General features: G+C 45.1%; 1 protein-coding gene across 1 annotated transcript; it reads left to right on the forward strand.

Annotated features, from left to right (window-relative positions):
• The first annotated feature begins 8,114 nt into the window (after window positions 1–8,114).
• Window positions 8,115–10,010, forward strand: LOC103881898 (nuclear pore membrane glycoprotein 210-like). Its single transcript, XM_021933898.2, has 2 exons — window positions 8,115–9,440; window positions 9,572–10,010. Exons 1-2 carry the CDS (start codon window positions 9,315–9,317, stop codon window positions 9,719–9,721), a joined length of 276 nt encoding a protein of 91 aa, XP_021789590.1. The 5' UTR covers window positions 8,115–9,314; the 3' UTR covers window positions 9,722–10,010.
• The last annotated feature ends 3,885 nt before the right edge of the window (window positions 10,011–13,895 follow it).

Raw genomic sequence — 13,895 nt, forward strand, 5'->3', positions numbered from 1 at the left:
AATAATACTATAATAACTATGCTAAAATACTAAGCAATGATACTGAATATACTAACTACACTAAAATGCTAAGCAACTAAACGGACTATAAACACTACACGAGAATACTAAGCAATGATACTGACTTACCAACTATGCTAAGACACTAAGCAACCATATTGACTATACAAACTATGCTAAAATACTAAAAACCATACTGACTATGCTAAAAGACTAAGTAACAATACCTACTATACCGACTATAAGCAAAGATGCTGATGTTACAGACAAAGAAACTAAGGAACAATACTGACTACACTACACTAACAGTACTACACAATGATATTGAGTGTGCTGACTGCTACAAAATACTAAGCAACAATATAGACTATAGTGATCACAGTAAAATATTAAGCAACCATATCAACGATACTGACTACACTAAAATATTGAGCAACCATAAAAACTTTGCTAAAATACTAAGCAACCATGCTGATTATGTCAAGTACACTAACAAAACTAGGCAATAATAATGACTATTATAACTATGCTATAATACAAAGAAATAATACTGACTATAATAACTATACTAACATATAAAGAAACCATGCTAACTATACAAACTTCACTAAAGTATTAACTAACCATATTAACTGTACTAGCTGCACTAAACTGCTAAGCAATGATACTAACTATACTACCTATGCTTAAATATTAACAAATTATACTATCTATATTGACTGTGCTAAAACAGTAAGCAACTATACTAAGTATACTCACTAGACTAACAGTGCTAATTAATGATACTGATATATGTTTCCACCCAAATATCATTTTCAATTGTAATCCCCAAAGTTGGATGTGGAGTGTGGTTGGAAGTGATTGACTTATGGGGCAAAATTGTTATGAATGGTTCAGTACCATCTCCCCTTGGTGCAATATACGGAGTGAGGACTTGGTAATGTGAATTCTCACAAGATCTGTTTGTTATACAGGGTGAAGTACTCACCACTCTCTATCCTCTCTTGCTCAAGCCAGGGAGTGCTGCACCCATAACACCTTCCACCATGACTGTCAGTTTCTTGAGATCTCCTGTAGAAGGGAAGCAGATGACAGTAACATGCTTCCTGTACAGCCTGTGGAACCATGAGCCAATCCCAACCCTTTTCTTTATAAATTACCCAGTCTCAGGTATTCTTATAAGGTAATGTGAGAATATACTAATATGGAAAATTGGTACTGAGGAGTCAGGCATGGCTCTACAGGTACCTGAAAATGTGGTAGTGACTTTGGAACTGGGTAATGGACAGAGGTTGGAAGAGGGTTGGGGGTTCAGAGCTCTGAAGACATGAAGATAAGATAAAGTTTGGAACTTCTTAGAGACCAGTTAAATGGTTGTGACTGAAATGCTCATAGTGATATGGACAATAAAGTCCAGGCTGATGATGTCTTGGAGATGAGGAACTTTTTGGGAACTGGAGCAAAGGTCACTTTTTTTATGTGTTAGCAAAGCCCATGGAGGCATTGTGCCCCTGCACTGGTGATCTGGTCTTTGAAATTGGGAGTGATGATTGCAGGTACCTGACAGAAGAAATTTCTAAGCAGCAGAGTGTTCCAAGATGTGACCTGGCTGCTTCTAATGACCACTGATGCTCATATGCATGAGCAAAGGAATGATGTAAAACTGGATTTTATATTTGAAAGGGAAGCAGAGTGTAAATGTTTGAGAAATTTGTAGGCCAGCCATATGGTAGAAAAGAAAAGCCCATTTTCAGGGGAGAAATTAAAGCAAACTGCAGAAATTTGCATAAGTAAAAAGGAACCAATGGCTAATAGCCAAGACAATGGAAGAAAGGCCTCCAAGACATTTCAGAGACCTCTGTGGCAGCCCCTCCCATCACAGGCCCAAAAGCCTGGGGATGAAGCATAATTTTGTGGGCCAGACCCAGGGCTCCGCTGCCCTGGGTAGCCTTGGGACACTGTTCCCTGCATTCCAGCTGCTCCAGCTCCAGCCATGGCTGGAAAGAAAGGCCCAGGTACAGCTCATGCCTCTGCTTCAGGGGGTGCAAGCCATAAGCCTTGGTGGCTTCCAGGTAGTGTTAATCATTTATAGGGGCATAGAGTACAAAAGTGGTGGCTTGGGAGCCTCTGTCTAGATTCCGAAGGATGTATGCAAATCCCGGATGTCCAGGCAGAAGCTGGATGCAGGAGTGGAGCCCTCATGGAGAACCTCTCCTAGGGCAGTGGGAAGGGGAAATGTGGGGTGGGAACCCCACACAGAGTCCCCACTGGATCATTTTCTAATGGAGTTGTGAAAAGAGGGCCATTTCCTCCAGACCCTAGAAGGGTAGATCCACTGGCAGTTGCACGCTGTGCCTGAAAAAGGTGTAGGCACTCAACACAAGCCTGTGAAAGCAGCCACAGAGGCTGTACCTTGCAGAGGCTTAGAAGCAAAGCTGCCCAAAGCCTTGGGAGCCCACCCCTTGCACTACTGTTCCCAGGATGTGAGACATGGAGTCAAAGAAGATTACTTTGGAACTTTAGGATTTAATGACTACCCTGCTGGGTTTCAGGATCGCATGGGGCCTGCAGCTCCTTTGTTAGGGCAGATTCCTCCCTTTTGGTAAGGCAGTATTTACCCAATGCCTGTACCCTCATTGTATCTGAGAAATCACTAACTTGTTTTTCATTTCACAAGCTCATAGGTAGAAGGGACTAGCCTGTCTCAGACAAGACATTGGACTGTGGACATTTGAGTTAATGCTGGAATGAGTTAAAACTTCAGGAGACTAGGGGGAAGGTATGATTGTATTTTGAAATGTTACAGGGACATGAGATTTGAGAGGGCCCCAAGACAGAAAGATATGATTTAGATCTCTGTCCCCACCCAAATCTCATGTCCAATTGTAATTCCCAATGTTGGAGGTGATTGGATCATAGGGGCAGAGTTCTCATAAACAGTTTAGGACTCTCCCCTTTTAATGCTGTATAGTAAGTGAGTTGTCATGAGATCCAGTTGTTTAAAAGTGTGTAATGGCTCCCGCCCCCACTTTTTCTCCTGTTCCAGGTGTGTAAAATGCTGACTCTCCTTTGCTTTCTGCCTTAAGTTTCCTGAGACCTCCCCAGAAGCTGAGGCAATGACAGCATCATGCTTCCTGTACAGCCAGTGGAACCATGAACTAATGAAATCTCTTTTCTTTATAAATTACACAGTCTTGAGTTTTCTTTCAAGCAAAGCAAGAAAAAACTGATACAGATATTAACTTTGCTAACTGCACTAAAATACTAAGCAACCATACTGGCAGTACTGACCATGTTAAAATGCTAAGCAATGACACTGACTATACTGGCTATGCTAAAATACTAAGCAACCATACTGACTGCACCAAAATACTAAACAACAGTGCTGACCATATTGATGGCTCTAATGATGATAAGCAACAATACTCACTGTGCTAACCACACTGAACTGCTAAGCAACAATACTACCTGTACTGACTATGCTAAAGCCATAAGCAACCACACTGACTATACTGACTATGCTGAAATACTAAGCAACTACACTAACTATGCTGACAATGCTAACATATTAAGCAATCATACTGACTATACTGACTACTCAGGAATACTAAGCAATGATTCTGACTATAGTGACTACACTGAAATACATAACCAACCCTCCTAACTATACTGACTGTGCTAAAATAATAAGCAATGATACTAACTATACTGACTGCACTAACAATGCTAATGATACAGAACACTAGAATACTAAGCAATGATAGTGACTATACTGACTATACTAAAGATGCTATGCAACAATACCATTGTTCTAGCGTAGTAACTATTGCTACTATACTAGAATACTATCTGTGCTAGAATACTGACTAAACTGACTATGCTATAATATTAAGGAAGTACATTAACTATAGCACCTATGCTAATTTATTAAGGCAACAATAGTGACTATATTGACTATGCTAAAATATTATGCAATGATACTAGACTAACTCTTTTTTTTTTCTTTTGGGACGGAGTCTCGCTCATTCGCCCAGGCTGGAGTGCAGTGGCACAATTTCGGCTCACTTCAAGCTCCACCTCCTGGGTTCATGCCATTCTCCTGCCTAAGCCTCCCGAGTAGCTGGGACTACAGCCGCCCACCACCACGCCTGGCTAATTTTTTGTATTTTTAGTAGAGACGGGATTTCACTGTGTTAGCCAGGATGCTCTTGATCTCCTGACCTCATGATCCACCCACCTCAGCCTCCCAAAGTGCTGGGATTACAGGCATGAACCATCGTGCCTGGCCTAGACTAACAACTCTTAACATGCTTAGACATGATACTGACCACACCAACTATGCTAGCAATACTTAACATTGACACTGCCTATACTAACTATGCTAAAATATCAAGAAACCATACTGACCGTATTAACTACACTGAAAGGTTAAGCAACCATACTGACCATGCTAACTATGTTAAAATACTAAGCAATGATACTGACTGTACATTTATGCTAAGATGCTAAGCAACACTACTGACTGTATTAACTACACTAAAACAAAAAGCAACAATACTGACCACATTGACCCTGCTAAAATACAAAGCAATGGTACTGAATATGCTGACTATGCCAATATGCTAAGCAACAATATTGACCATATTATGGTAAAATAATGATTAACAATACAGACTACACTAACTACCCTAAAATACTGAGCAACAATGCTGACTATACTAACTATGCTAAACTATACTAAGCCACAATACCAGCTATACTAATTACCATAACAATACTAACTAACGATACTAACTGTACTGACTATGCTAAAGTGCTAAGTAACCACACTGACTGTACTAACTGGGCTAAAACACTAAACCATGATACTGACTCTACTGACTACTGTAACAAAACTAACCAATGATACTAACTATACTGACTATGCTAAAACACTAAGCAACCCTACTAACTATACTAACTACACTAAACCACTAAGCAATCATACTGACTTTGCTAATGATGCTAAAATACTAAGTAACCGTACTGACTATACTAACTACACTAAAGTACTAAGCAATGATAGTGATTATGCAGACTACGCTAAAATACTAAGCAACCATACCGACTCTATTGGCTACACTAAAATCCTAATCAACCCTACTGACTATACTAACCACGCTAAAATACTAAGCAACCATACTGACTATATTAATGATGCTAAAATACTAAGTAGCCATATTACTATACTAACTATGCTAAAGTACTAAGCAACGATAGTGACTATGCAGACTATGCTAAAATACTAAGCAATCATACTGACTCAGCTGACTATGCTAAAATTTTAATCAACTCTACTGACTATACCAACTACACTAAAATACTAAGCAACCATACTGACTAATTAGGCTAACACACTAACATACAAAAGAACCATAGTGACTATGCTAAGTACGATAAAATGCTATGCAACCACACTGACTATACTGACTGGACTAAAATCCTGATCAAACATAGTGACTATACTAACTACCATAAAACACTAAGTGTATTTCCCACACTAAAATTCTAATCAACAATGTTGATTCTAATAACTATGCTAACATATCAAACAATGATACTGACTATACTAACTATGCTAAAATACTAAGGAATGAGAGTGACTTTACTGATTATGCTAAAATACTAAGCAATCATACTCACTATACTATGCTAAAACACCAAGCAGTGATACTGAGCATACTAACTACATTAACAATACTAAGCAATAATAATCACTATACTAACTTCAGTAAAATACTAAGCAACAAAACCGACTATACCAACTGTGGTAGAATACTTAGCAATGATACTGACTATTAACTATGCCAAAATACGAAAGAGTGATATTGACTATACTAACTACCCTAAAGTACTAAGCAATTAATCTAACTACACTGACTGTGCTAAAACAGTAAGCAATGTTACTAACTATACTGACTGTACTAACAATGCTAAGCAACAATAAAACTATACTAACTGTGCTAAAATACTAAGCAATGACACTGACTATACTAACTGCACTAAAATTCTAAGCAACAATACTGACTATACTGACTGTGCTAAAATACTAAGCCATGATGCTGACTAAATTGCCTACACTAAAACACTATCAACAATACTGAGTATACTAACTACACTTAAAATACTAAGCAATGATACTATAATATCTGCACTAATAACGCTAACTAGAACAACACAGAGTAAATCAGTGAGAGTCCTCTAGTCACCAAAGCAGCTTCTAGAGATAAATTAGACCAAAAACAGTCTCTGTATGTGAATCCATCACAGGGGCTGTTCGCGAGGTCAGAGCTAAACATGGACCATGCCTGGGGATCATTCACAGTGGTTTTCTCACTTTTGTTCCTAATAACATTTTCCCTTTTGAGTAAAGGGTGTTTTATGTCTAGATGGGTTATAGAGATTGATGTTTAGTTTCTTAGCTATTTAAACTGCACAATGCTTCAATGGCATTTTCATTTGTAGTTTGAAAATCTGTAATAACTTTTGGTTTTCAAAGATTTCCTAATGTCTACACTCAAAATATTCCATTCCTTTTCCTTCAACTCTGAATGGTTAGTCCCCATGATTGAGAAGGGAGGGAACATTTTCCTTTCCCTGTAGGTCTTTTCCTTCCTCATGTGGTTGAGATCATGCTGCGGACACAGAAGGAAACAGACACACCCTACCCTCCACAAGCCCATAGCCTAGTCAGGGAGACACCCCAGCCATGAAGCTCCTTCAGGGTGAAGAGCACCAGGTGAAGTGGGGGCCAGAGAAGAGTGACCTGGGCTGCAGGTCCGTGCTGGGTAGGGGAGGAAGCAGCTCTTTCTCCAGGCCAGTGTGCTGAGCCCTGTAGTGTGAGGAGGGGTCTTAGGGACTTAGGGTCAAGGGCAGGAGGGTAGCCTCTGCAAAGGCCCGGGGATGACTGAGGGTGGCTCGCTGGAGTGATGTGCTAGTCTGAAGGTGTGACTGGGGCCAGGTTGGGAGAGCTCGAGTCCCAGGACAGAAGCTGAGCCTGTGTTCTGAAGGTCGCAGGCGCTGTGGAATAGTTCTGAGCCCCCTTGCTGCACCACAGCCTTCAAACCCTGACTATACTCCTGACCTGGGAGTGGGCTCAACTGAACTTTGCCTCCTCACCAGCCTTGCTGCCTCCAGCCTCCCCCACCCATGACCCTCCATTCTGGCTCCCAGAGGGATCCAAGGGAAAGCCACCTCTGGCCTCCGCCACCCACCTGGTGGCCCTGAGACCTTTGGAGGGAAGCCCTTCTCCTTGTCCACCAGGGCTCACCTGAGCAGCCTGTTCTCCCCACAGCCCTGCCTTACAGACCACCCAGTGTGCCCATGTTGGCCATATTTCCTGCACACAGTCCCCAATACCTGGAATCTGCCCCTTACTCTCCTGCACTGGGTGACCTGTCCTTCCAGTCCCAACTGAGATATCCAGCACCCTGGGGAGCATCCCTGAGACCCAGACACAGAGGAGCCCCTTCTGTCCTGGATCCCAGAACTGCTTGTGCTTTCCTGCTGTCACAATGCAGAAACCCCTACCCCCTGCCACACACACACACATGCACGCACACACATGCATACACACATACACATGCACATGCACACACACCCACACACACATGTACTCACACACACACACTTGCCACTATCTAGGCACATGGATAGCTGCCTGCTGGACTGCCTCTTCCCAACCCCAGCCTCTCTCAGGGGCCCCAGGCAGAGGCACTGCTGTTAATAGTATAGGTGCACTAGACTGCCCACGCCTTTAATCCCAGCACTTTGGGAGGCCAAGGCAGGCAGATCACCTGAGGTCAGGAGTTCAAAACCAGCCTGGCCAACATGGTGAAACCCTGTCTCTACAAAAATACAAAACTTAGCCAGGCATGATGTCAGGTGCCTATAATTCCAGCTACTTGGGGGGTCTGAGGCGGGAGAATCATTTGAACCCGGGAGGCGGAGGTTACAGTGAGCCAAGATCGCCCCGTTGTACTCCAGCCTAGAAGACAGTGAGACTGTGTCTCAAAAAAAAAAAAAAAAAAAAAAAAGTATAGGTGCACTGGAGGTGGGTTGAATTGGAGGTAGGGATGGGAAGGGCTCCCCAGGAATAACCCTGCCTAGATGACAGCCACCCTATGGCGGACTCAGCCACCAGGAAATTTAAGTCTTGAATATGGTGGAGGCAGCAGATACAGGCTGGAAGAGGAAAGTGAGATTAGATTCCCAGGGTCCCTAAATGTCAGGATGAGGAGGTCCTAATGCCTCATGGGAGCAAGCTTTGGAAGAGGCTGGGGCTGCATGGGGGCAGCAGTAGGGAGGCTGGCCTGGAGGGAGGTGGCACTGAAGGGACACACCTGTGCCTGTCCCCGATGGCTCAGTCCTCGCTGACACCAGGAATCCCTTAGTTGGGAGTGGGGGGCGTCATGGCCTCCTGCCTGATGCCTGAACACCCCAACGGGTTCCCCTAGGACTTTGTACTTCCTTCCTCTGCCCTGACGCCACACACCCCCCGCCCACCTGATTTCGGAGGCATTCAAGCTTCCTCCCCTTGTGGTCTCTACTCCCCGAGAGCTGCTCTCCCTTGCAGACCCCCTCCTTATCCTTGTCACCCACACTGCACACCTTCCCATCACTGACTCAGTCTTGCTCTTCCATCTGTGCATTGGAGTCACCTCTCCCTACAGGCAGCTGCTGCACCCTGAGTGCCTGGCACACCTGTGGCCCCAAGGAGGTGCTCAAATATACAACTCTCTGGATGCCTCAGATCTGGGTGGCTCCCTTGTGTGACATATGGAGGGAAGCAGAGCTCAGTGGGTCACGTGCCACCCTAGGCGATGAGGGCTGTCCCTGTCCTCTCGTGAGCCAGCCGTGGCCTCTCTTCCAAGGGACCCTCCCCAAACTGCCCAGACTGGCCAGCAGCCTTCCCATCCACCCTGAGGTGGTGTCTGCCACACGCTCCGAATCTGGCCCTTTACTGTAAGGCCCCAAAGGGCAGGGCGTGCGTGTGAGTCACACACCGCTGGGGACTGGTGGGGTGGGGTGGTTTCTAAGACAGACTATTGCCAACCCCTTCCTTGGTCTGGAGTGGAGGAGCCAGCAACTCGCTCCATCTTTGGGGACTGAAGGGAGGCCTCAAAGGGGCTGTGGCCATTCCACTGGGCTCAGGAGCACCAGGGGCTTATTGGGGCTTGTGACTAGGAGCAAGGCCAGGCTCTGGGGCTTTTAGGCCTGCTCTTCTGGAGGGGCAGCCTGCAGGCTGGCCTGATGTTGGCTCTTGGGTGGTCAAGATGGCCTGCAGATGGCCTCCTACATCTGATGGCCTTGCCCTTGCCCTTCAGCACGACCCTCTGGTGCCGGTGTCAGCCTCTACAGAGCTCATCCTGGTGGAGGACGTGAGAGTGAGCCCAGAAGAGGTGACCATCTACAACCCCCCTGGCGTTCAGATCCAGCCCTTGCCCTGTCACCCCCTGCCTGGGTGAGGCCCACCGGGGGACCCCTCACCCTCTGGCATGCTGCCTGCCCTCCCCTAATCTGCCTCCTGCAGGTGGAGCTCCAAGACAGGAAAGACTTGGGCTACTTCTTCCTCAACACCAGTGCCACGGATGACATCAAGGTGGCCTGCCAGGAGGCCAGGGCCATCGCCGTGGTGAGCCTGGGCCATCGGTCCCCCAGGCAGTTTTCATTCCTCATCTAGGCTACATGTGGTTAGTAGATTGGTTATTTTTTAAGCTGGCACTTTTTGATGGGATTGTTTGTTTTCTTGCTGATTTGTTTGAGTTCCTTGTAGATTCTGGATATTGGTCCTTTGTCAGAAGTATAGATTGTGAAGATTTTATCCCCTCTGTGGGTTGTCTGTTTACTCTGCGAAGATTTTCTGTCACTCTGTGGTTGTCTGTTTACTTTGCTGGCCTGAGGACATGAATAAACATTCTCAAAAGAAGATATACAAATGGCCAACAAACATATGGAAAAACGCTCAACATCAGTAATGATCAGGAAATGCAAATCAAAACCACGATGTGATACCACCTTACTCCTGTAAGAATGGCCATAATCAAAAAATTAAAAAATAGTAGATGTTGGCGTGGATGCGGTGAACAAGGAACACTTTTACATTGTTGGTGGGAATGTAAAGTAGCACAACCTCTATGGAAAACAGTGTGGAGATTCCTTAAAGAACTAAAAGTAGATCTACCATTTGATCCACTCCTGGGTATCTACCCAGAGGAAAAGAAGCCATTATTCGAAAAAGATATTTGCACATGAATGTTCATAGCAGCACAATTTGCAATTGCAAAAATATGGAACCAACCCAAATGCCCAGTCAAGAAGTGGATAAAGAAAATGTGATATATATATATTGTTCATTATATATATATATTATTTGATGATATATATATATTATTTCATTATATTTTATGGCTCAGTAGTATTCCATCTGCATCATCGTATGCAAAATGGTGGCTGGGGCCTTGCCATTTTATGAGTAGAACTGTAAGGATATACAGGAAAAAATACTTAAAATAGTACTACTAATTTTTTTCATTTTAATGGAAAAAATTATTTTAAAATTCTTCACACTCAACCCCAGGGAGCAGCTCCCACTGGACCAGCTGTTAAGGGAGTCCTGGGTCAATAGCGACAAGAAGACGTGGTTCTAGCCATACAGAGAGCCACTCCTGGACCTCCCAGGCCCCCCAACAACCCAGCTCATAGTGGCCATGGGATTCAAGGAAGCAATATTTAAAAAAAAAATTAAAAAAAAAATCATCCCATGGCCACCTACCTAATCATGGAGTTCAGAAAAGTGCAGAGGAGAAAGGGTCCAACATCGGAGCACAATCTCTGCCTCCTGGGAGTCCCACCTGTCCTTCCCCATCTGCCACAGTTAAGTCAACCTTCCCTCTCCAACCCAGAAAAGGACTCAAAACCAGCCAATCTTTCCCACTTTCTAAATCGCAGAAGCATGAAAAGGACCATCCTTGGGAGTCAGGGCAGCACCCTACCTGGCCTGGAGATGAAGCCAGCCATTCCCAGCAAAGCCCCCCAGCATACGCCTGTGGCTTCACCCTCCACAGAGCACCAGCAGCTATGGGGGAACCCCCAAGGAGCCTTGTCTCAGGGAACCCACCAGGAAGTCGGCTCACTCCATGTGGAAGACCCAGAAGAGTTGACTTGGTCTGAGGGAACCCTCGAGAAGACAGATGGTGTAACCTCAATCTCTGTGACTAAAAGGAGCCACGGATGCCATTGGCAAAAGATGCTTCAGTTTCATGCTCCAATTATGTTGTTTCTGACTAGCACAAAAAAGTCAAAGGGATAAGGCAGCACCAGTGAACCCAATGGACAGCTGGGCCAAGACAAAAACCAAGTGGTTAGGGCAGTCAAGCTACACTTCCTGTATTTTACTACATTTATTATGTTTTTCTTAATATTATTTCAATTGGCAAATCATGCTTGTATTCATTTATGAGATACAGAGTGAGGATTAGATGGATGTGTGCACCATGGAATGACAAAATCACACTACTTAGCATCTGATCACCTCAGAAAGACAAATTCCACGTGATGTCCCTGAAGTTTCCATCTAAAAATGTTGACCTCATAGAAGTAGCGAGTAGATTGATGGTGAACGGGGGTTGGGGAGCAAGTGTGTGGAGGAGTGGCAGAGGGAAGAAATGGGGGCTTGTTGGTCAAAAGACCACAGTCTCAGTAGGAAAGGAGGAAGGGGTTTTGATATCTAGTGCACAGCAGTTTGACCAGAGTCAATGGGAATGTATTGCATACGGAAAACACCTGAGAGAGTCCATGTCAAATCCCTGCATTCAGAATGGAGAAAATAAAGGCTCCGAGGTTCAAGAACATTTAAAACCTTGTGACAGGTTGACCATGTGTAGATTGCAACAGCTGTGGGTGAGAGCTGGGCAAGATGACGACGCTGTCATGTGCCCAACACACCTGGCCCAGAGGCATTCAGCAGAGGACACAGGTGTCCAAGCTGCTGCCAGGGTCAATGAACAGGATTCAAAAGTCAAGAGGGCATCTGGCAGCACTGTGGCCTTCAATGGCCTATCCAAAGCTATAGGTGAGCTGAAGGACAGCCTGGAGCCTCCTGAAGAACTGAGGGCCCCTTTGCACCACCTGGCACAGGGCACCATCTCTTCCTCCTGTCTGTCCCCTGCTTCCTCTGTCCTGCCATCTCCCCCTTCCTCCCCACTCAGCTCCCTGCAGTCCTCTCTCCACCTTTCCAAGGTAGACACAACTTGCTGCTCTCCTGAGGTCCCACTAAGGCTGTGGCTTCTGGTTCCCACACCTCTGTGACTTGATTTCCCTGGCCCCCTCCTTCACTTCCTTTCTGTTTGTCCCAGCCCCACCCCCAAGTCCCTTTCTGCCAGCTCCCTGTCTGCCATTCCTAATCCCTTCATCCTGATTCCTTTTCTGCTACATTTTCTCTAGCTAAGTCATCTTTTATTTACTTGCTAATAATCTATCCCTTGGTCCCCTGGTTGTCTGTCTTACGCAACGTGGAATGATGAAAACCTAGAAACTAGAATCTAACTCCTGGCCCTAGACAGGACTCAGTTTTTGTGAAAGGGAGGAAAAAAACAAAAACAAAACAAAACACAAAAGCAAACCCCAGCAAACCAACACCTAGTCTAGAACCTGATACAAGTGTCACTCAAAACATGTTTCTTTTCTTTTTCTTTTCTTTTCTTTTCTTTTTCCTTCCTTCCTTCCTTCCTTCCTTCCTTCCTTCCTTCCTTCCTTCCTTTTTTTTGAGACACAGTCTCACTCTGTCTCCCAGGCTGGAGTGCAGTAGCGTGATCTCAGCTCACTGCAACCTCCACCTCTTGGGTTAAAGCAATTTCCCAGCTCTTCCTACAGCCATGCGAGTGAGGAGAACCTCACATCTTAAATCTGACTGCTTGAGCTATGCCTCGTTTTGTTTACTTTCAGAAATTAGAAAAAAAATTTCCTCATTACCAAGAAGAGAAGAGCTTTAAGTTAGGAAAAATGTGTACAGTGCCATTGAAACCGAGGCACCCTTTCATTCATATTCACTTTGTACTTATTATTTTATGTAAGCCTTAAGGGTGGACCTGTGGCCAGAGAGATAACTTTTATTCAAGAAATAAGAGTTCCTAGAGGTCAGTAATGGACTAGGCTGCCTCTTTAAGTAGAGAGCTCCCCGTCTCTGGAGGCATTTGAGCAGAAGCTGGGACACTTGTCGGAAAGACTTAAGGTGGGATTCCAGCATGGGTGTCAAGTTTCTCCAGGAGACCTCTGAGCCCCTGTTGAATCTTAAAATGCTGCGATTCTAGGAGTGCCTCTGCAGTTCTGTTTTACAGGTGGCCACAGGAGAGCTCGGGCACTCTCCCTCTCTGGATTGTGGACTGGCCCCTGGCCTGGATGAGTGGCACAGAGTGCCCATTGCAGGCAGGACCCAGGATGAGTCTCCACTATGGCAAGCAGCAGCCCACGCAGCAGGCCATGTGAACTGCCCTTGTCCAGAAGTTTCCTTACATGGAGGCGCCCTGCCCACTGGGGTCTCCACTTCCCCTCATTCTGGGCTTGTGCCAAAGACCCTCACAACTCTAAATGGAAATCGGCTGTGGTTCCTCTGGACTCTTCCGAAGCCTGCGGGTAGAATTTTCCAGGGAGCGTTGACGTCAGAGGCAGGTCCTGGTGGCTTCTCACAGGCGACTGTGTCTGAGGGATGTCTACATGTGGCTATGCCTTTTTCCAGCTGCTGAGGAGCAGCACAGAGACAGACAAGCCCCCGACACTCCCCAGTTAGTTCCTTCCTATTGATACACATTCAGTACGCAAGGATGGCTCACGGGCGTGCGTGGCTTCGGAGCGTCTCT

This window comes from Papio anubis, chromosome 2, assembly GCF_008728515.1.
Source record: "Papio anubis isolate 15944 chromosome 2, Panubis1.0, whole genome shotgun sequence".
Classification (NCBI taxonomy): Eukaryota; Metazoa; Chordata; class Mammalia; order Primates; family Cercopithecidae; genus Papio; species Papio anubis.